Source organism: Mustela nigripes, chromosome 12 (assembly GCF_022355385.1).
Source record: "Mustela nigripes isolate SB6536 chromosome 12, MUSNIG.SB6536, whole genome shotgun sequence".
NCBI classification, from domain to species: domain Eukaryota; kingdom Metazoa; phylum Chordata; class Mammalia; order Carnivora; family Mustelidae; genus Mustela; species Mustela nigripes.
In genome coordinates, this window is record NC_081568.1 from 143,486,543 (window position 1) to 143,509,937 (window position 23,395).

Below are 23,395 nucleotides of genomic sequence, written 5' to 3' on the forward strand. Positions count from 1 at the left end.
TCCATTCATCCACTGATGGACATTTGGGACCTTTAGGCTATGGTGACTAGTACTGCTATCAACCTGCACATACACATGTGTACTTACTTGAGTCCTTACAGGTATATATCTATGACTGGAGTTGTGGAGTCATATGATGACTCTGTGTTTGAATTTCTGAGGAACTAACAAAATATTTCCCACAGTGGCTCAACCCCATCAGTAATCACAGTGGTCCTAACATCTCCCCATTCTAACTCCCACCTATGTTCTTCCTTTGTCCTCCTTCCTTCCTTTTCTCTTTGTAATTATAGCCAGTCCAGTGAGTAGAGTTTGGATTTGCATTTCCCTAATGACTAATGATGCGGAGTATCTTTTCATGAGCTTGGCGGCCATTTGTACAGCTTCTCTGGAGCTGTACATTTCTCTGGAGAAATGTCTATCAGTCCTTCACCCATTTTTATTTGAGTTGTCTTTTTGTTGTTGAGTTGCAGGAGTTCTTCAAATACTTTAGATACAAATCCCTTAGCAGATATATGATGTGCAAATATCTTCTCCCATTCTTTAGGTTATCTTTTCATTTTCTTCATAACATTCTTGATGCACAAAAGTTTCCAGTTATGATGAGTCCAATTTATCTTCTTTCTGTGCCATTTGCATTTCTGATGTCATATCTAACATTCCATTGCCAAATCCATCTAACATCTCTTTTTGCTGGAAAATCTCATGAGCCTTTACTCATTCCACAAATAAAGTTGTACCTGAATAACTCTCTCTGTTTAACTGCCGAGAATTACAAAAGGGTTATTTTGGAGTGTTTATTACATTGCCCTTATTAAGGAGGTGGCGACATTTTAAGTTTAGATAAAATTCCCCTGCTAAGATGGATGATTAGAACTCCTTGAGATAAAATGGGTTATCTCTGAAAGATACTACACTTCTCCACTATAAAGAAGAAAGGAAGGCGGGGGGGGGGGGGGGGGGGGGTGGGGAAGAGAATATGAGAAAGAGAGGAAGAGAGGAAGGAAGGAACAAATTCTGTTTGAGAAATTCATGAATTAACAAAAACTACTGAGGATAACTCTGCTTCTCCAGCTCCTACCGCTACTGCTTCGTTCATCTAAAAGCCGGGGTAAGGACATGTTCCCACTGCTCACGAATTTCATTTCCCGTTATAAAGGTGACTTAACATGACTCCTCCCCATGCACTGACTGACTCGCAAACATGTCATCCAAAGACAGACCGAAAACAAAACTGGTGACGCCGAGTTGCTGCTACATACAAACAAGTAACCTGCCACAGACTCAGAGCGACACAGCATCTAGGGATGGCCATGTGTCCAGGTAAGAGGGCAGGTAACCCAAGATCTGAGGATATGATTAAAACCTTAAAGCCCTTTATATACAGACATGAGATTTAAAGATTACATAATGCTGGACGATAAGTATAAAAGACAGAAGAAAAGCTAAAAAAAATTAAAATAAAAATAAAAAGATTTTATATGTGAACATATTAGAAAAATCTTTATTTCCCAAATACCTCAAGAACAGTCAAAAGTACCCAATAATTTGCTCTGAGAGAAGTATCTTCTATAATAAAAATGACTCCTCTTCCTTATATGTTTAATTTCCTCTAAATGATTCTCATATAAAGAAAAAAATTGAAAGAAACACGATTTACATAATCCATTAAAGATATATTTAAGCATTCATATGGCAACCTCACACCAGAAGTGCTAAAATCTCATTTAAACTAGGCCAGGAAGGGTGGTTCAGTTGGTTAAGCATCTGCCTTCCGCTCAGGGCACGATCTCAGGGTCCTGGCATCGAGCCCCACGTCGAGCTCCTTACTCAGCAGGGAGCCTGCTTCTCTTCTCCCTCTGCCTCTTCCCCAGCTTGTATGCCTGCTCTCTCTCTCCTGCACTCTCTCTTTCAAATAAATAAATAAAACTTAAAAAAAAAAAGCTAGGCCAGGAAAGAAAAGTGTTTGTCAACTCCTTTTTGTGCCAAAATTATTATGACTGATTGAATATTCAACAATGTAATTTACTTATGAGAAAAACCTAATCTGGCCATCTTTACTGTGTCCTAAATCTAAAATTTATAATGCCAGGTGCCTGGGTTGCTCAGTGGGTTAAGTGTCTGCCTTCAGCTCAGGTCACGATCTCAGGGTCCTGGGATTGAGCCCCAAATCGGGCTCCTTGCCCAGCAGGGGGCCTGCTTCTCCCTCTTTCCTGCTTCTCCATCTGCCTGACTCTCCCCCTCCTTGTGCCCTCTCTCTGACAAATAAATAAAATCTTTGAAAAATATAAAAATAAAATTTATAATGCCATCCTAAAATTAAAATACTAGATTTAGAAAAGCAATTCAGAATATCACCAAAGATATTCAAAAACCAATAAATTCAATTGAGATATAAAACATTCACATTTTAATTGATTTCTAGCTATAGTATCATTGGTCTAAAGGGTTTGTTATGAATGACTCCAGTATTTTCCTACAGGTGCTGGGTATGTCATCAACCAGGAAAGCAACAGATCAAGGAGTAGCCACCCTACGACCTAGAGCAAATCTTTATATATTTAGACCACTTCAGTTTCCAAATGGATGCAAGGATAAAAGTTAAGACAAGAGCAGATATTAAGTCTTACTTTCATCTACTTTTCCCTCTTAAAGGATACAATATACACTAGCAAGCCACAGAAGTCTGAAGATTCAAATGAAAAAAAGCCCCGAGTGATCCTGGAACTAATATGTCCCTCTGGGAGTCCTCTGTACCACAAACTACTCTAGGGAGGCTATGGTCCAGGATTCCAGCTGTTTCCAGCCAGTTCCCCTCCATCACCCCACCCCCAACCCATACCATAGCCTCACTTTCCACCTGACCCATTTAGAACCACTCACATGTGTATGTGTGTGTCTGCCATCCTTTCTCCCTTCTCCCCCTCATCTGATAACACCAGGCAAAGATGAAACCCTGCTTAAATCCAATTATCCATCTATTCTACCTCTAGACCAAAGCAACGAAAAATGGATCAAGAAAAATGTGCAACCTTCTAACAGTTCTCATTTTAAATCCATGGCCACAAATCTCAAATGGGCAATCAGCACTGTCCAACACAGCAAAGTAGACTAAAATAACTAGTTCATTCATTTTCCCCGTATACAAACTCTTTCATACTTTCTACTCTGTTCTCAAGCCTCCTAGACCTACCCATTCTCCCAACAAATGACTGCCTGGAGAAAACAGAAGCAATCAGAGACACAACTTCTTCTTCTAACACCCAAAACTACCTACCTCACCCACATTCTTCCTTACTTCCTATTACAACAAACGGTAGGTTCCCACTCCCATCACAGTCCAACCCTTCCATCTGGCTCTGGATCTTCTCACTTTCTCCAGGTAATTATAGCCCTCTCTATCCTACGTTAGCCATTTCTCCCCTGACGGATCTGCAACATGCCAACCTCCTCTCCCTTCAGCACTCACTAAATCCACACCCCCGACACGGACTGTCCTATCTCTGTGCTTCTTGAAAGAGTTACTTAGATGAAGTCTTACACTTGGTGTCCCCAATTTAATCCCCAATTCTCTCAATTTAATCCAATCAGATTTCTTTTTTTTTTTTTAAAGATTTTATTTATTTATTTGACAGACAGAAATCACCAATAGGCAGAGAGGCAAGCAAAGAGAGAGGGGGAAGTAGGCTCCCCGCTGAGCAGAGAGCCCAATGCGGGGCTCGATCCCAGGACCCTGGGATCATAACCTGAGCTGAAGGCAGAGGCTTTAACCCACTGAGCCACCCACGCGCCCCTCCAATCAGATTTCTACTTCTTCTCAAATGTAACTGAGATTACAATTGTCAAAGTTATCAGAGAAGTCCAACCAATCAAATTGGTCACTCACTTATCTGATTCCTGATCCCTCAACAGCATTCCACACTGCCTTCCACTTAAACATCTCCTCCTGGCCCCAGACAGTGCTCACCAATAATCCCCATGTCACTAAATTCATTTTTTTTTTTTTTTAACCACAGAATAGCTAATTATAAGTTCAGGTTATTAAGTGAGATGGACCTGGATTCAAATCTTGACTCTGTCAGTTTCTAGGACCCAACCTAGGTACTGAGATTTAACCACTGAGCAAACTAGGGGAAATATTAGCACCTAATTCATAGCTGTGAGGGGGAGATGAGATTATTTATTTATTTATTTCTCTTCTACCCCTTAGCGGCATGTGACATAATTCATTCTCCAAGAAATGTTCTTCCTTCAGTCTCTGGCTGTTCCTTTCCAATCACTGTCATAAGCTCTACTGGCCTTTTAAATTTAGGAGCTCATAAATTTCTATATTCTGTCCCTAAGTGATTGATCTCCTCCAGTCTCATGACTGAAACTATAATCTAAACCTTAACGATTTCCAAATCTCAATTTCTAGTCTATAATTTCTCCCAAGCCCCAATGGCCAACCATCTCTACCTGGATATCAGAGCTATGTCATACTCCATACACTTAAAAGGTAAGTCTCTATCCTTTTTCATGTGCTTTTTTCCTCATTTGTAACTCCCCAACTTGTTACAGTCTGTAACTCCTTGCTGTCAGTTTCCAGAGCTCCATATATTTCCTTCTGTAGTAATCACTAAACTTCTATTTCCTGGCTTGCTAGAACAGAAGCTCCATGATGAAAAATAAAACTCTCCATCTCAGTAATACCTTGTCTAGTATTTCCTACACAGGCAATGTTTAATAAATATTTCTTGAATGGAATTTGAGCTATTTAAAGTGTTTTGATGTTAAGTGTCTGCCTTAAGTTTACTGCCTAAAGTTACTGTTTAATTTATGAAACTGCATTTTATTTGCTCAGCTTTCTAATTCATTATAAACACTTTTATTTCAAAATACTTAAACCACAGGTTTCCATTATTGTCATTTCTAATCCACAGAAATACATTAAACAAAATGTAAAGGTATTTCTAAATATGTTCTACTAGGTCTGTGAAATACTATAATTATCAATTGCCTCTGGATATAAAAAGTTAAAAAAAGCTTACAAGGATAGGAAAGACAAACAAGGGTGGTATTATTTGTTTCCCTACTTTGGAATCCCACAACATTTTTCAAAAGAATGTTAGTAAAAAGGTGGTATTTTAATTCTCAAATGTATGAACTTTCTGGAGTATTTTTAAAAAGGATTTTCTCCTCCAAGACTCTTTTATCACTTCCTCCACATGAATACTCAATTCTATCACACTCTAATTGTGTATCAATATTCTGCTTGTCTTTACCCATCAAAGATAGTGTCCAAAACAATATTTTTTTTAGCTTATAAAGTCTTACCATGGATAAATGCAGAGTTTCCATTAGGGAGCCTGAAATGTGAAAGTTTAACACACACACACTCACTCTCAGACACAAGGGGGTTCGCTATGATATCAAGGAGCTCTACATACATGATCAGAACACATCGAGGTACTTATATACATAAAGTCTTTTAGAAAGTCCCACTGACACAGAACTAAAAAAATATATATACTAAATTGAGGAAAAACATTTTGTATTGCTTTTATATAGAAAATACAACACCTGAAGGGCACTATATTTGAGAAATTGATTACAATGAAAAAGGACACAAAACAAAATTAAGAATCAGAAAACTAGAGCCACAAAGCTTTAGTGATACTTAAATAAATTCGATTCCAAAGAGCCAGGCTTTCTTCCCAGAGTATCTGGGCAATTATCTCACAAATAAGGGTTGATTCTATTTTCCCTAACGGCCGGAGTATTTGATCAAATTGCTTCTGCATGTTCTATAATAAAATAAAACACGTATAATGAAAGCTTTTTAATTTGTACACTACTGGAAAACAGAAATTATAAAATAGAGGGCTCTCTAAAATTACAGAAGTACCTGAGCTTTTCACTGGTCCCCTAAAATTATCCAAAGTAATTAACCAGTAATCAAAGAATCTGTATTTAAGATGGTAATGTTACACTCTTCTCTAAAAGCTCTTAAATTCTTTGGATACGACCTTTGAGTTTCTGTGTGTGTTTGCAAAAGAATTATGGAAAGCCATTTATGAAACTAAAAGGACCTTCTTTTAGGTTATGACCTTTCATCTACTAATTATACTCCTGGAGAACAACCTTTTATACCAAGGAGGCTTCCTTCATTCATTTAATTCATTCATCGATCATTCAGTACATGTTTGTTAAGCACCTACTCAATATACACAAAGATGTTTATCACAATAGGAAAATACTGGAAACAAACCCATTATCTGACAATAAAGGAACTGTCACAAAATCATAGTATGTCATAGCCAAAGCATGACAGAGTCATTTAAAATACATATATGGTAAGTTTGAAGCGATGTGGAAGAGGTTTTGCGTGATTTGTGAAAAAAGCAGTTATACATAAAATCAAAGAATTCATATGATTCCACTCTCAAAATAAAGTATTTGGAGAATAAACACCAAAATAAAAGAGATCGAATAGACTGGCTACGTCCTGGGGGTCAATCTATGAGATTCTCTTTATATCTCTGGAATTTTCAAGTTTTCTATAATAAACATACATAACTTCAGTAATTAAGAAAATCCATAATTTTTTAAAAAGAAAGACAATCAATATTTATCAATCATTTGATTAGAGAAGAAAAACCACTGACATGTCTTCAAAATTTTTGGAACCCTAAATAACATCCCATATTGTACAAATGAGAATTAGTATCTTGATATGGAACTGCCAGAGGCAAAGCTCATTTTATAAAACTGCTCATCAAAATCAGTGAGTAAAAAGCCCAAGACTTTATAGACTGTTTCTTCAGATCACAGAGAGCATGTCATAGAAAAGGTAAAAACTGCTTCTTATCAAAATGGGAAAAAATTCCAACAAATGAGATTATCTTCTCATAACCATACCGAGTACTGAACAATAATAGTGAAACCTCAATTTCTGTGCTTCAACCAAATGTAATCACTATTTTTTAAAAAACCACTCAGAAGTTAAGAGTTCCATAGGAAAACAAAACAAAAACTGGAAGGTCCTAGAGCAAAACCAAACAAATGTTGTGGGTATTAGAACTATACCTTGTTTTAATCCACTTTTCCCCCTGTATTTTCCAAAAATGTCCATTATAAAAATACAGCTATGATACAAGAGAAAAATAAACAAAAATTATCAAGGGAACACGCTGAAATGTATTCACTGTGTAGATTAGATTTGTAGAAAGTACAATAGTTGTAAAATTCAGACCTGCTTATTAGAGTAGCTCAGAGAAATTTGAAGGTCCTTCAAAATCAGTCAGTACAAACATCACTTTAAAGGAAATCAAACTACTTTAAATTTCTACTACAAGAGTCCATAATTTGAACAATATACATATCTTCTTCTAAGATATCTGTCATAAACAGATCTAAGGATGTTTTCTTTTCAATGACATGGCCTACTTCCTTGTTCATGAGGTGCCAACACCAATGATGCCACGCAGCTGTGAGAGTGAAGAGTGCTGATAAATGGAGCCTCTGCTGAACGGAGGTAACATCCAAACACGCAACTTTACTTACTGTGTGAAAGTGTGTAGTAGTATCTCTCATTCACTTAAAGTGTAAAATTACTTCAACTTAAACAAAGAAACAGAAACGGAAATTTAGAATACGCATACCTATCACTTTATGGAGAACAACAACCAACAACGATAAGACATTCTTTGCCTTGTCTTTCTTTCAGGGCGCCTGCGTGGCATGGCAGGTTAAGGGTCTGACTCCAGGTTTCCACTCAGGTCGTGGTATCAGGGTCCTAGTATCGAGCCTCCAGCTGGGCTCCATGCTCAGCACAGAGTCTGCCTGGGATTGTCTCTCCCTATCCCTCTTCCTCTGCCCCCCCCTTTTCTCTCTCTTCCGCTCTCTCTGCCCCTCCTTTTCTCTCTCTCTCTCAAGTAAATTAATTAATTTTTTAAAAAGGAACAGCTTTCAGCACCCTCAAACATATATACTTCTCACAGGACCAACTACTAAATTATTAAACAAGCGAAAAGATATAGTATCTTAGCAATGAATAAAGCACAGGGCTCTGAAGTAAAATTGTCTGGTTTTAAATCCTAGTTCTACTGTTTTTCAGTTGTACAACCTGAGGGAATAATTTAAGGCATATTTGTTTCCATTTCTCAGCCTTTTTATAAAATACTGATAGTAATAAGAATTCACACCTCAAAGATGTAGTTTAATGGAGGAGAGATCATGCCTAGCAGAGGGTAAGCACTAAAACAGGGTTTTCCCTCCTTTTTCTTCATTCTAAATAGAATTTGCCATCCATTCTGGAGATAAGAATAAAGGTCTCTAACTCAAAAAACTGGTACTGAAAATCCTAAACTCAGCTGCAATCATAATTACCCATCCATAAAGTACCACGTGCAACCTAAACATAATCCAACTTAACATTAAGGTAAATAAATGACAGTTCCCTTTCAAGGTGATTTTCATCCCAGTTGTTTCAAAAGGAGAAAAGAATGAAACACAAAGATTCTTTCTTAAAAGATGTACCAAAAAAATTCAGAACCACTGTACTAACAAAATATGATGTAATTGCAAAGTTATTGGGTAAAATGCAATAATGCACACTTAATAGCAAAATTTAAATATTTCAGTGTTTTTAAAATATTCAAAGTTAAAGTGTTTGGAATATTCACAATTATCAATGTTTCTTAAGTATAAAATTGCTATTCTCTATAAATAAAGAAACTCCAACTGTCTATAATTAGCCTGGAACTAGTTACACTATAAAACTTATTAGAGCCATTAGGGAATTATTTGGTTCTCTTTTCTCATAAAGAAATTAATTCAAGTGACAGAATGTAACAAAAATGTCAATACTGTTGAAGGCTTTTTAATAAATTGCATTTTGGCAAATAATCATAAAAAAATTAACAAACAATGAAGTCATAATGATTTCATTTATTTGTTCTGTACATATCTGATTAATAGGCATTAATTTTGTTGATGGAAACAAGAGAACTCTATTGTTATATACAGATTAGAAATGTGAACACTTAGCATTTCCCACAACTACTGACTTCACACATTATTTTGAATGTTATTTCAAATAACACTGTAAATGCCAGAGGTTAGGTAAGCAAAGAGCTCTACTGCCCTCTAATGAAAAAACAAACAAAAAAAAAAAACAAAAAACCTTCATTTTGAGGTATCTCAGAACAGAAAAATAATCTTACTTTGCTAAATACAGCAGAGAAACACTAAGACAATTAACTGCAAACAAGAAGAATATATATCAAAATACTGTAGGAAAAGCTACAATCACCCAGTTTTCATGATAAAATTAGTAGCAAAACAGGAAAGCCTTGAGACAAGAATGTTCCAAGAGAAACGAGACCAGTACAACAATGCTATCTAACGTGATAGCAATTAAAACTTCACTGCAGGCTACACTTCTCATGTGTACGTTGGAAGCGAATGAGAAGAAAGACTCTTAGAAACCACACACTTTGGTGAATTACAGGAAGTTTTCAGTTCAGCAGCTCAAAAGTAAACACCATCAAAAATAGTCTCTCTCATGATTTTTTACTGACTAGTCCTCTCAGAATTATGTCAATGCATGTATATTTTCAGGATATCTGCTCTGGGTCATACACACTTAAAAGAATTTTATTTGCTGCTTCCTGTTTCAAACAAATGCCAATTTCATCATATGGAAACTGTATTCTAAGACACTTTGCATCATAAATTAACCGGTGTTAGCTTTTCATGGTTCTTTGAATAAAAGCTCTGCCTTCTTTTAACAAACGTGGCTTTTAAAACATCTTCCATATTCCTGTCCCTTTCATCTAATATTCCAACAGCTCAAGAATTCCCAAACTCTCATTTAAGTACAAAGAATAGTGTACCAGATCATACAAAAGAGAATGAAAACAACAAAAACAAAAAGCACATTTCCCAGCAGCAGCTCAATGAAAGAACAGAGAGATAAAGCTGTCAACTGTTCCTTAGAGTTAGGACACACAGCACCTGGAAATGACAAGTGTCTGTCCAGGCTGACAGGGGGCAAGACACTTCATTTAGTGTCTTCTGTTTAGCAGATCAAAGAAACAGCAGCGAAATCCCCACAATGCTATAGGGAAGATGGGCAATATGGACAAAGAGGTTCACTTAAATCTGCATACAAAATGAAAATATCCTTTAATGCTTTTAAGCTTTATTTCAGAGAGAGCAAGACAGAGCACAGAGGGCGAGGGAGAAGCAGATTCCCCACTGAGCAAAGAGCCTGACATGGTATCCTTTGCTTTTGTGTGCCGCTGCTCTTCTTCCCAAGGGTCTGTTTGCCCATAAAAATGGTTCTCTAGGGGTGCCTGGGTGGCTCAGTGGGCTGGGCCTCTGCCTTCGGCTCGGGTCATGGTCTTGGGGTCCTGGGATGGAGTCCCGCATCGGGCTTTCTGCTCGGCGGAGAGCCTGCTTCCTCCTCTCTCTCTCTCTGCCTGCCTCTCTGCCTACCTTTTTGTCCAAAGCAAGTCATAAATCCATATTCAAGGGACCTGGACATAGACCCTGACTCCATGGGAAAAGTAAAGAACCAAGGCCATTTTTATGATCAACTATATGCATGCATACCTACAATTTAATGTTCTTCAGAATTACCTATGTCTCATAAGTTGCAGAATATAGAATGTTAGTTCATCATATATTTATCTCTACTTATAATATGACATCCTCTGTAAGTGGAATAATAAGATAGCAATTGCTATAGAAACATCAGAATCTCATTTGGGGTATTTACCCAATTAGCTATGGTACTTGTGATCTCTGTCAAATAATAAATAAAAATCTTTAAAAAAAAGAAAATGGTTTTCTAGCTCTACAAGTTGTTAAAGATAACCAAAGGTTCATTCAAAATTTCAAACTAGCAATGCACAGGAAAATCTAATGCACTCAGGCCTCTCTCGCCAATGAGTTGAATTTCACATCTGCCTAAAAATATAACTGACATACAAACATATTTTGAAGACATAATAAAGGAGCTGGGAGGACTCAGGCATCCCATAGTCAAGCAATGCCTAAACCGTAATACTTAGATTCTACCCAATATATGATCAAAATAGCATCCGTCCCACCTATAATTTGCATTTAGCTACTCAGACATAACATATGGTAGTCATGAGAAATACAACAGTCAAGGGGTAAGGCCCCTTGGAGAATGTATGCATGTGTGTAAGAATGTACAATGTACCCATGTACATACGTATGTTTTCACGCAGAATAGTCCTAGTCTACACCAAGGAGTTCCAGATTATTATGCTAAACCTAAGGGAATGCCTTCCCTGCCTAGTTCGTGAGAAGAAAAAAAGGACTTTCCAGGCTGTCCTTTGCCTCCCCAACTCCCAGTTAGCCTAAATATGAAAAACATAATCAAGAACTAAAACAGGGGAAGAAAGTAAAAAAAAGGGAAATTAATTCCATTAGTAAAAAAAAGTTTATTGTCAGCTTTAGTTTAAAAAAAAATTTTTATTTATTCAGTGGCCAAAGAACATTTTATTGATGATGATAATGATGACGATGATGGTAGTGGCCTGCAATTTTTGAGCATCTACCTAGTATTAGGCATTGAACTAAGAACTACATACATTGGGTACCTATTCTTCACATAAACCCTGTGAGACAGGTAATATTACCCCCATTTTATAGGTGAAGAAACTGACACCCATAAAGATTATGAGTGTTGCCCCACTCAGAGATTAAGGTGTTGCCCCAAGCTACATTGCTACTAAATATATATACTAGTACCATAAATACTATATATACTAGATCATATATACTAGTCAGTGCAACTCTTAACCACTAAATTTATATTATTTTACATATTATTATCTGTATTATATTTACCAACTTAAAATGTGTGAAATGAAATACTTCGGCACACTGCAATGAATTAATTAATTATATGCAGTGAGACCCAATTCGACTGCCTAAAACTCTGTAGACATGGAACGTGGGCCAGGTTTGGTCTCACCCATATGGAAGACAAAAATGTGCATGATATAACACATCATAAAAGTTCCAACAAATAAGTATCCCATCTTTCAATGCCCATTATAAGCAATAACATTCTCCCCTCATTCTCTGATCACATCCAGACATAGTCATCTGTCCTTCCTCGGATCTTTCTACCTCATTATCACCTCTGTTTTGTCTTAAAATGAAGCAAAGTCTCCTTCATTTAGGGAGAAAAAGTTACCTCACTTTATCTATCTTAGAAACACAATTAATTACAATAAAAATACAATATCTTTTATCAATATCTTAAATATATATTTCTCTATATGCTATAGTAAAAAACAAACAAACAAACAAAAAACTCCATGACAACTCTTTAAACTTGGTAACGTGTTTAAACTTCCTGAAATTAACACTAAAGGAGAAATCATCAAGTAGTTTAAAAAAAGCAAAAACGAATCCCAAATTCTATCTTGCAAGAACTGGGATTTAAACACATGCACACAAGTGACACACACACACACACACACACACACACACACAAATATACAATTCACGTTACATTCATAATCCAGGTGTTGATTAGGCAACAACATTCCCTCTACCATATATATGCAGCTTAAAACACCCAGAAATATCCACAAGTATCTGAATCATTAAAAATCTTACTTTTATCTGGCATTACCAAGTTTACCCTTTGCAGAATTTAAAAGGTGATACTATGAAATGCTCTTGCAAGAGAGGTACCTTGCAAGACAAGATACTTCTTCAAAGGAATAATAAAGCAATAAGCCAATGTGATATCAAAAACTGTCACAAATAAAGATCGGTCAATTCATTAATCCTTATTTAATTTAAATGTGTTTAACTTTTCAATCCAGAGGGCAAAGACCCTGCTAACAATAAAGTACAAGACCTAGTAAACAAAATACACCATTTCAGTGAGATACCATGTCTTACCTTGGAATCTTCATTGCTCACTCCTAGCTGTAATACAGCCTGAGGAGACTTCAGTTTCGCCTGAGCAGAGTGAGCCATCTGAAGGTTAAGCTGCCATCCGACGGTCTCGAGCTATAAAAGACAAGTGCAGACTGGAATCAGATGGTACAAAAGGAAGACAACAGTCAACTTGAAGCAAATCTCCCATCCATGGGAATGAACACAGATAGCGTAGACTTCGTGGAAAGTCAGTCCCAGGGCTCCTTCAACCTGCATATTCTGCAAATTCTCCCTTTGGGCTCATCACACTGGCCTTATGCCATGCCTGTCAAATTCAACAATGAAGCTCGGTCTTCAAATACACTGTATTCTAAAAATAGAGGTCTTAGACTAAGCAATGAAAGACTAAGCAATAAAAGAGTCAACGGCTTTTAAGTAGTAAATTAGTATTTTAAGGTAGTATATATTTAAAGCCAATGATTTCTAAATAGTTAGATTTTAGCTAGCACTTTAATGACCTCCCATTATTTTTCAAAACTGTATTAGGTAGAATATAGGGAAGACTTTTTGTTTAAATTTAGAAGAAAATTGAAGTACCCAGATGGTAAGAGGTTCACACATTTAGACACAGTTAGTGAGACTGGAAAAGAGCCAGACAAAGAATTGATATTTACTAGTGAGCAGGTGTTATCATACTTTCCAAAGTACTCTAACTTATGGTTCCCAGTTACGACAAAAACTAATTAGAACATTTCCTTTGAACTTATTAACACAACAGCAAAATTTAATCAGGTAAGGCAAAAATAGTAAAGACAGACTACAACAGTTTAAGTTTTCTTCTAAAATATTAAAACAGTACAAATGTCGCTTTATTGGCGTTTGGTTTCTCTAAACTCAAAACTAGAAGTATAATAAAGTTTCAGACTGAATTTCCAGTAAATCTCAATTATCAATATTTAGGGAGGGCTATGACATGCAATCGTTATATGCCTCTGACAAAAGGGGCCTAATAACTGATTTAGTAAAACTGCCCTAGCTACACTACTAAGAATGGCACCCTCGTGACAATTTTTACTTAACCAGAATACTAACTGCTAACTTGAAAGACTGTTCAACAGCTAGAATCACAGCAGTGAGTCAGAGCCAAACTGGAAAGACAGCAATGAAAGTATGATCTATTCAAGAGAGGATGTGATGAGAAAATAAAGATACAGTCCTGCTCTTTCTGGCACTGAACCTTTGAGAGGTAATGGTAAAAAGAGGGAAGATGTTGCACGGACAAAATCCACAATCCCGTAAGGAAAACATCAATTTAATGGTGCATATTAAGTAAGGATCCTGAATGTACTGATCTTACTCACAGATCACAGTAAGTGGGAGTCTCTAATCCCAGCCCAGCACTACTTTCAACACACATGTTTAAAAGACCCACCAATGAATCAAGAAAAAGCATGCTGTAACCACTCTCATATACCCAAGCATTTTGATATGTGTCACTGTCTTAAATCGAAAAGCACCTTACTCATATGCTACTATATGAACCTATGAGACACTGTCTTGATCTTATTTTACTGATCCTATCCCAGACCTTGAAACATTTAAAATACTAAGTGAATGAATTAAAACATACCCTCATTGTGGCCAGGAATTTGCATAAACTAATGCATCCTTAGTCACTGCATAAAGGGAGTACAGGAGAATTTACAAGAACCCTGAGCTTATACTTTGGTTCATGCTTCAGCTGTCACTCACTGGGCCCAGGGTTAAGTCACAATCTTTCAAGACCTCAATTTCTTCATTTAAAATGGGAATAAATCTATCTGAACTATCTACCTTCCTGAGTTATCGGTAATAACAATTAAGAAAATGCATATTCAAAGATGTTTCGGAAACTTCAAAGTACTATAAATTTAAGTCATTTTAACTACTTGATTCTTCTTACGGTATCTTTTAAACATAGCAGCCATTCTATATCTGTTGAATTGAATTAAATCAAAGAATACTCACAAGGAAAGGTAATTTTTTAAAAAAAGGTTTTATTTACTTATTTGACAGAGAGAGACCGCCAGAGAGGGAGAAGCAGGCTTCCTGCCAAGTGGGAAGACCCATGTGGGGTTTGATCCCAGGACCCTGGGATCATGACCTGAGCCAAAGCCCATAATGACAGAGCCACCCTGGCACCCCAAGGAAAGGTAATTTTTAAGAGTCATGACAAAATGAGCTGGTGGATTGGCTTCCTTAACTCTAGAGCCTTTTCTATGCAACCTTGTGATTTAAAAATATTTGTCCCATACCCATTTTAAAGAACAATTTAAGTAGTGAATAAGATTGCTAAGTTCATATGTATATAGATGCACATATGCACACCCACTCATAAAATCTCTCAGAAAATGATCAGTATTCAGCAACTTTAAATGAAGAGGGAATGCAGAAAGAACAAGAATTATAAAAGAATTCTGTACAACTACACAGAGTAAGAAAAAGAAAACAAATAAACCCTCTGAAGTGAAAGTAGGAGACAAAGAAAATCAATACTGCTTGAGACAGGGACTCATACTCATTTTACAGTTTAAATATGTAAAATGTAAACAATTGGCAAATTGGGAACAAAGAAGATAGAAAAGTTTCTTATATTAATATTGCAGTTTTTCTCTAAGTTTAAAATTACATAAAAATCAAAATAAAAACTTCTCTAAGAAATTAATTCAATTAAAAATCATCAGTGGATACTAAATGGATACTCAGTCCAGAAAAGTTTGGTTTGAAATGCAAAATCACAGAAGTCTCCACCCACTCCCGCTTGTCAGTTAGAAAAGAAAAACATCATTATGCAGTGAAGAAAACAAAGATCTTAACCAGAGGTCAAAATCAGTATCGTCCAAATGCGCAACACAAGATTCCGTGTCTCTGCCCATGATACCTTACAAAGACCACAACACCACTGATGTAGCTTTCTAGCCAAAAAATCATAACCTCCATTTGATTATGAAGAAACAAAAGAAAAAGAAAAATGGAGGAACATCAGGAAAAATAAGTGACACATACACTTCAAAAACATAAATGTCCTAAAAAAATAAACAAACAAAGAAACGCTAAGAAAGAAGTCATTCCTCACATTGTTTATAACATACCACTATATTGTTGGCTGTGTCTTTAACTGGCACTAATAATAGAAATAAGAGTAAGCAAAATCCCATTGCATAGGTGAAAACTGTATAGTATACTATTGAATCATTATTCCTTTGTGACTCACAACTAAGAAACAAATCCAATGGTCGTCAATATTTTAATTACATATAAAACAAGTAAATCTAGGGGCGCCTGGGTGGCTCAGTGGGTTAAAGCCTCTGCCTTTGGCTCAGGTCGTGATCCCAGGGTCCTGGGATGTAGCCCCGCAGGGGTCTCTTCTGTGCCCGCAGGGGCATAGGAGGGAGCTTGCTTCCTCCACTCTCTGCCTGCCTCTCTGCGTACTTGTGATCTCTGTCAAATAAATAAAAAAAAAATCTTAAAAAAAAGTCAATCTAGTATAGCATTTTTGACTTACATAAGCTCGACTATATTTGCTTCTATTTAAAATAAAATGTTGCCTTGTGTACAGCAGATAGTGTATTAAAATACCAGGAACCATTTTAATATTTGTTTTCTTATTTCATACTCAGATTTAAATCTGAGAGTCCTTATATCTTAACCTCTTAGATTTAAATGTCATCAAAATAACATAAAACACAAGAAAAATAAGACACTGATATTTTTAATGTTTTTCAACCCAATCCAAACTGTTTAAGTGATAGTTCTTACCCATCTCACTAACATTACTTCTTACTTGATGTTACCAAGATGTCAGTTCAAAATATAATGACTTAAAATAATCCATTATACATATGACTTCTTCATTCTATCTCATATTTCCATGTAATGATCTCAGCACAAGCCTAAATTCTCATAAGTGCTTTGTAAACCACAATTCCAAGCTCACACAAAATCATCCAAAATTATGATTATATTAACCCTTTTATTTTTATTTTTTAAAAAATTTTATTTATTTGACAGAGAAATCACAAGTAGGCAGCGCAGCAGGTGGGGCGGGGGCAGAGGGGGAGCAGGCTCCCCTAAGCAGAGAGCCGGATGTGGGTGGGGCTGGATCCCAGGACCCCGAGATCATGACCTGAGATGAAGGCAGAGGTTTAAACCCACTGAGCCACCCGGGCACCCCAATATTAACCCTTTTAAATGGAAAAAGAAAATGTAAAGTTTTACACCAGATTTTAACTAGTGAGGTGCTCTAAAGGAATAGTCACTGTTTGAACCATACAACACAGTAAAAAATACTTTCTATGTTGCAAACTGATATACACAACCTGAAGTTCCACAGAAATTTTTTTCCTGGAGCCATGTTCTTTAACAAGCTTTATTATGTTTCATTTTGAAAATGCTATTTGGAAACCCTCTAAACTGATTTCATTACCCACTAAACCACTAACATTTCAGGCTATCTATAGTTAGAAAAATACTACTCAGAAATACTGAACGATTTTTAGGAACTATGTGCATAGGTATTCATGAAACATTTTATTATTTATCATAATAAATCATGAAAACACATAAAATTAGGGCTGTAACTGTTAAAATAGAAAACACTATCTATATTCCATTGCTATAAGCCACCATTTACTTTATAACTAGAAAATACCATAAGCAAAAATTTCACTTCCGTATAGCTAATTACAGAAACTATACACCTCTATTTACTCTAATGAAATACAAAAATTAAGCAGCTGACTAAATGTTTCATATAAGAACATAAACCTATTTGTAAAGCTTAGCTAGATACTTGCTCCACAAATTTTTTCTTAACCACTTCTGACTGCTTAATTCTATGAAGTTGCCAATTTAAGAAAGTGACTTCTGGTATTAAGGACTATGCACCTAAAAAAAAAGAAAAACACCTTTCCACACACAATATGTACAAACTCTCAACAAAACACAAAGAACAACTATCTTAGGGCTCTGTATGAAAAAAAAAAAGCATATCGATTTTGGAGAATCAAAACATAACGCAATGTTAGCAGCCATGTATCAAAGAAGAAATCAAAGAGAACTAAAAAAAAAACTATTTCGCAACAAATTAAATTGAAAATACAGCATACCAAAATTTCTCGGATGCCACAAAAACAGTTCTAAGAATGATGTCATATCAATAAATGCCTGCACCGATAAACAAAAAAGATCTCAAACAACCCAACTTTCTTTACACCACAGCTAGAAAAAGAACAAACAAAACCCAAAGTAAGCAGAAAGATGGAAAAAATAAATATTAGAAATAAATAAATAGAAACTAAAAATATTAATTTAAAAAGATCAAACTAAAAGCTAAGTGGTTTTTTCTTTAATTTTTTAAATTGTTATGTTAGTCACCATACAGTACCTCGTTAGTTTACATGTTTGTTTTTGTTTTTGTTTTTTTTTAAGATTTTACTCATTTATCTGAGAGTGAGAGAGAACACAAGCAGGGGGAACAGCAGGCAGAGGGAGAAGCAGGCTTCCCATTGAGCAAGGAGCCTGATGTGGAGCCCGATCCTAGGACCCCAGGATCACGACCTAAGCCAGAGGCAGACACCCAACCAACTGAGCCACCCAGATGCCCCAAGTGTTACATGATTCACTGATTTGAGCTTTTTTTTGAAAAGATAAACAAAAATTAACAAACCTTTAGCTAGACTCACCAAAAAAAAAAAGGGGGCAGGGGAGAAAACAATCAAATAAAATCAGAAATGAAAGAGGAGACATTACAACCAATACCACGGAAATAGAAAAGACCATAAAAGAATACTATGAACAATTACATGCCAACAAACTGGACACACTATAAGAAACAGATAAATTCCTAGAAACATACAACCTATCAAGGTTGAATCACAAATAAATAAATAAATAAACAAACAGAAAATCTGAACAGACAAATTCCTAATAAGGAGATTGAATCACTAATCAAAAACTTCCCAACAAACAAAAGTACAGGACCAGATGGCTTCACTGGTGAATTCTACCAAATATTTACAGAAGAATAAATACCAGTCCTTCCCAAATTCTTCCCCAAAACAAAAGATGTAATTCTTCCAAACTCATTTTACAAGGCCCATATTATCAATACAAAAACCAGACAAAGGAACCACAAGAAAAGAAAATTACAGGCCAATATCCTTGATAAACACTGATGCAGAAATCCTCAACAAAATATTACCAAAACAAATTCAACAATACATTAGAAGGACCATACACCATGATCAAGTGGCATTTATTCCAAGGACACAAGGATGGTTTAACACCCACATATCAATCTATGTGCTATATACCACATTAAGAAAATCAAAGATAAAAATCATATAATCATCTCAAAAGATACAGAAAAAACATCTGACAAAATTCAACATCCATTTATGATAAAAACAAAACAAAACAACTCTCAAAAGACTGGGTACAGGGAGAAGATACCTCAGCATAATAAAGGCTAGATATGTCAAGCCCACAGCTAACATCATACTCAATGGTGAAATGTTGATTATTTTTCCTCTAAGATCAAGAATAAGACAAGGATGGCCACTCTTGCCACTTTTACTCAACAAAATACTGGAAGTCCTAGCCAGAGTGATTAGGCCAGAAAAAAAAAAAAAATTAGTATCCAGATCAGAAAGGAACATATAAAACTGCCAGTGCAAATGGTAAGATTTTATATACAGAAAATCCTAACAACTCCACCAAATAATCCTTGGAATTAATAAATGAATTCAAGAAAGGTGTGTGACACAAAATCAACATATAAAAATTTACTACAATTCTACACAATAATAATGAACTATCAGAAAGAAATTAAGAAGACAATCCCATTCACGATAGCATTAAAAGAATAAAATACCTAGAAATAAATTTAACCAAGGAGGTGAAAGACCTGTACACTGAAAATCACAAGACACTGATGAAAGGAAATGAAGACATAAAAATATGGAAAAATAGTCCATGCTTGTGGATTAAAAGAATCAATATCACAGAATCAATACTCCATCCTACCCAAACAATCTATAAATTCACTTCAATGGTTTTTCGCAGAAATAAAACAAACAATCCTAAAAATTTGTATGGAACCAGAGAAGACTCCAAATAGCCAAAGCAATCCTAAGAAAGAACAAAGCTGGAGGCAACATGCTTCCTGATTTCAAACTCCATCACAAAGTTATAGTAACTGAAACATGGTATTGGCATAGAAACAAACACGTAGATCGATGGAACACAAAGAAAGTCCAGAAACGAGTCCACATATATGTGGACCATATATACATGGTCGATTAGTTTACAATAAAGAAGCCAAAAATATACAACGGAGAAAGTCCAATCTCTTCAATAAACAAACAGTTGAGAAAACTGAACAGCCTATTCAAAAGAATGAAAGCAGAGCACTATCTTAACACCACACACAAAAACTAACTCAAAATAAATTAAAGACTTGAACATAAGACCTGAAACCTAGAAGAAAACATAAAGGTAAGCTCCTTGACATCACTCTTGGTGAGGAATTTTTGGATTTGACACCAAAAGCAAATGTAACATAAACAAAAATATACTAGTGGGAGTAAAACCAAAAATCTTACGCACAGCAAAAGAAACCATCGACAAAATGAAAACACAACCCACCAAATGGGAGAAAATATTTGCAAATCATATATCTGATAAGGGGTTAATATCCAAAATATATGTACAGGCATTCGACATCAGTAATCATCGGGGAAATACAAGTCAAAGCCACAGTGAGATGTCACCTCACACCTGTTGGAATGACTATCAAAAACACAAGAAATAACAAGTGTTGGTGAGGATGTGGAGAAAAGGGAACCTTTGTATACTGCTGATGAGAATGTAAACTGGTACAGCTGCTACGGAAAGCAATATGGAGTTCCTCAAAAAATTAAAAATAGAACTACATATGATCCAGAAATCAGACTCAGTGATTATGAAAAAGTGGCTACTTATCTGAGACCTCTGACTCAAGAAGATACCCATAACCCCATGTCCACTGCAGCTATACTTACAATAGCCAAGTTGTGAAAACAACCTACATGTCCAAGAACAATGAATGGCTAAAGAAAATGAGATACATACACACAGAGGAATATTATTTCCACCACAAAAAAAGAAGAAAATCCTGACGTTGGCAACAACATGGGTAAACCCTGAGGGCATTATATAAATGAAATAAGTCAAACTCAAAAATACACACTGTATGACCTTACTTATATGCGGAATCTAAAAAACCAATCACCACCAAACGCATTGCTACAAAGAAAAGACTGGAGTTGCCAGATGTAGAGGGCCATGGTGGGGAGGCAGGTGGGTGAAATGAATGAAGGTTATCAAAAGGTACAAACTTGGTGGAGAAGTCAAGATGGCGGAGAAGTAGCAGGCTAAAACTACTTCAGCTAGCAGGAGATCAGCTAGATAGCTTATCTAAAGATTGCAAACACCTATATATCCAAGAGGAGATAAGAGAAGAAGAACAACAATTCTAGAAACAGAAAATCAACCACGTTCTGAAAGGTAAGAGTTGTGCAGAAGTGAATCCAAAGCGACAGGAAGATAGACCGTGGGGGGAGGGGCAGGCTCCCGGCAAGCTGTGGAGCAACAGAGCACAAAATCAGGACTTTTAAAAGTCTGTTCCGCTGAGGGACATCGCTCCAGAGGCTACACCGGGGTGAAGCCCACGCGGGGTCAGCGTGGCCTCAGGTCCCGCAGGGTCACAGAAGGATCAGGGGTGTCTGAGTGTCGTAGAGTTTGCAGGTATTAGAACGGGGAAGCCAGTTATACAGACAGAGCTGAGAAGTGAGCTCCCAGCTCGGGATTACCTTGAATCGTTCGCAGGCTGGGTGAGCTCGGAGCGCGGCCAGAGGCTAGGGAGACGGGAGTAATTGGGCACTGTTCTTTGAGGGTGCACTGAGGAGTGGGGCCCTGGGCTCTTGGCTCCTCCAGGCCGGAGACCGGGAGGCTACCATTTTCATTCCCGTCCTCTCTCCGGAAACTGCTCAGGGGACAAAAGCTCCCAAAAGCAAACCTGAGCAAATTACTCAGCCCGGCCCCTGGTAAGGGCGGTGCAATTCCACCTGGGGCAAAGACACTTGAGAATCACTATAACAGGCCCCTCCCCCAGAAGATCAACAAGAAATCCAGCCAGGACCAAGTTCACCTACCAAGGAGTGCAGTTTCAATACCAAGGAGAGCAGCAGAATTCCAGAGGAGGAGAAAGTAAAGCATGGAACTCATGGCTTTCTCCCCATGATTCTTTAGTCTTGCAGTTAATTTAACTTTTTCTTCTTTTTCTATTTTTTTTCTCTTCTTCTCCTAATTTTTTTTAACTTTTACCCTTTTCTTTTTTTAACATTTAACTAGTTTATCTAATATATATATATATGTATATATATATACATATATATATATATTCCTTTTTTATATTTTTTCTTTATTCGCTTTCTTTTTTGTTTCTTTCTTTTCTTTTTTTTTTTCTTTCTGAACTTCTTTTTCCCCCTTTCTCCCCCCCTCACGATTTGGGATCTCTTCTGATTTGGTTAAACCATATTCTCCTGGAGTTGTTGCCACCCTCTTAGTATTTTACTTGCTCCTTCATATACTCTTATCTGGACAAAATGACAAGGCGGAAAAATTCAACACAAAAAAAGAACAAGAGGCAGTACCAAAGGCTAGGGACCTAATCAACACAGACATTGGTAATATGTCAAATCTAGAGTTCAGAATGACAATTCTCAAGGTTCTAGCCGGGCTCGAAAAAGGCATGGAAGATATTAGGGAAACCCTCTGGGAGATATAAAAGCCCTTTCTGGAGAAATAAAAGAAGTAAAATCTAACCGAGCTGAAATCAAAAAAGCTATTAATGAAGTGCAATCAAAAATGGAGGTTCTCACTGCTAAGATAAATGAGGCAGAAAGAAGAATTAGCAATATAGAAGACCAAATGACAGAGAATAAAGAAGCTGAGTAAAAGAGGGACAAACAGCTACTGGACCACGAGGGCAAATTCGAGAGATAAGTGACACCATAAGACGAAACAACATTAGAATAATTGGGATTCCAGAAGAAGAAGAAAGAGAGAGGGGAGCAGAAGGTATACTGAAGAGAATTATTGGAGAGAATTTCCCCAATATGGCAAAAGGAACAAGCATCAAAATCCAGGAGGTGCAGACAACCCCCCTCAAAATCCGTAAGAATAGGCCCAGACTCCGTCACCTAATAGTAAAATTTACAAGTCTTAGTGACAAAGAGAAAATCCTGAAAGCAGCCCAGGAAAAGAAGTCTGTAACATACAATGGTAAAAATATTAGATTGGCAGCAGACTTATCCACAGAGACCCGGCAGGCCAGAAAGAGCCGGCATGATATTTTCAGAGCACTAAACGAGAAAAACATGCAGCCAAGAATACA

General features: G+C 36.6%; 1 protein-coding gene across 4 annotated transcripts in view; it reads right to left on the reverse strand.

Annotated features, from left to right (window-relative positions):
• Positions 1 to 23,395, reverse strand: part of COMMD10 (COMM domain containing 10) — a 199,442-nt gene that overhangs the window by 141,899 nt on the left and 34,148 nt on the right. For all 4 annotated transcript variants that reach the window (XM_059416701.1, XM_059416700.1, XM_059416698.1 and 1 more), the window contains one exon: positions 12,940 to 13,050. In XM_059416701.1, the coding sequence (XP_059272684.1) occupies positions 12,940 to 13,050 (111 nt within the window). The remainder of the gene's footprint in view (positions 1 to 12,939; positions 13,051 to 23,395) is intronic.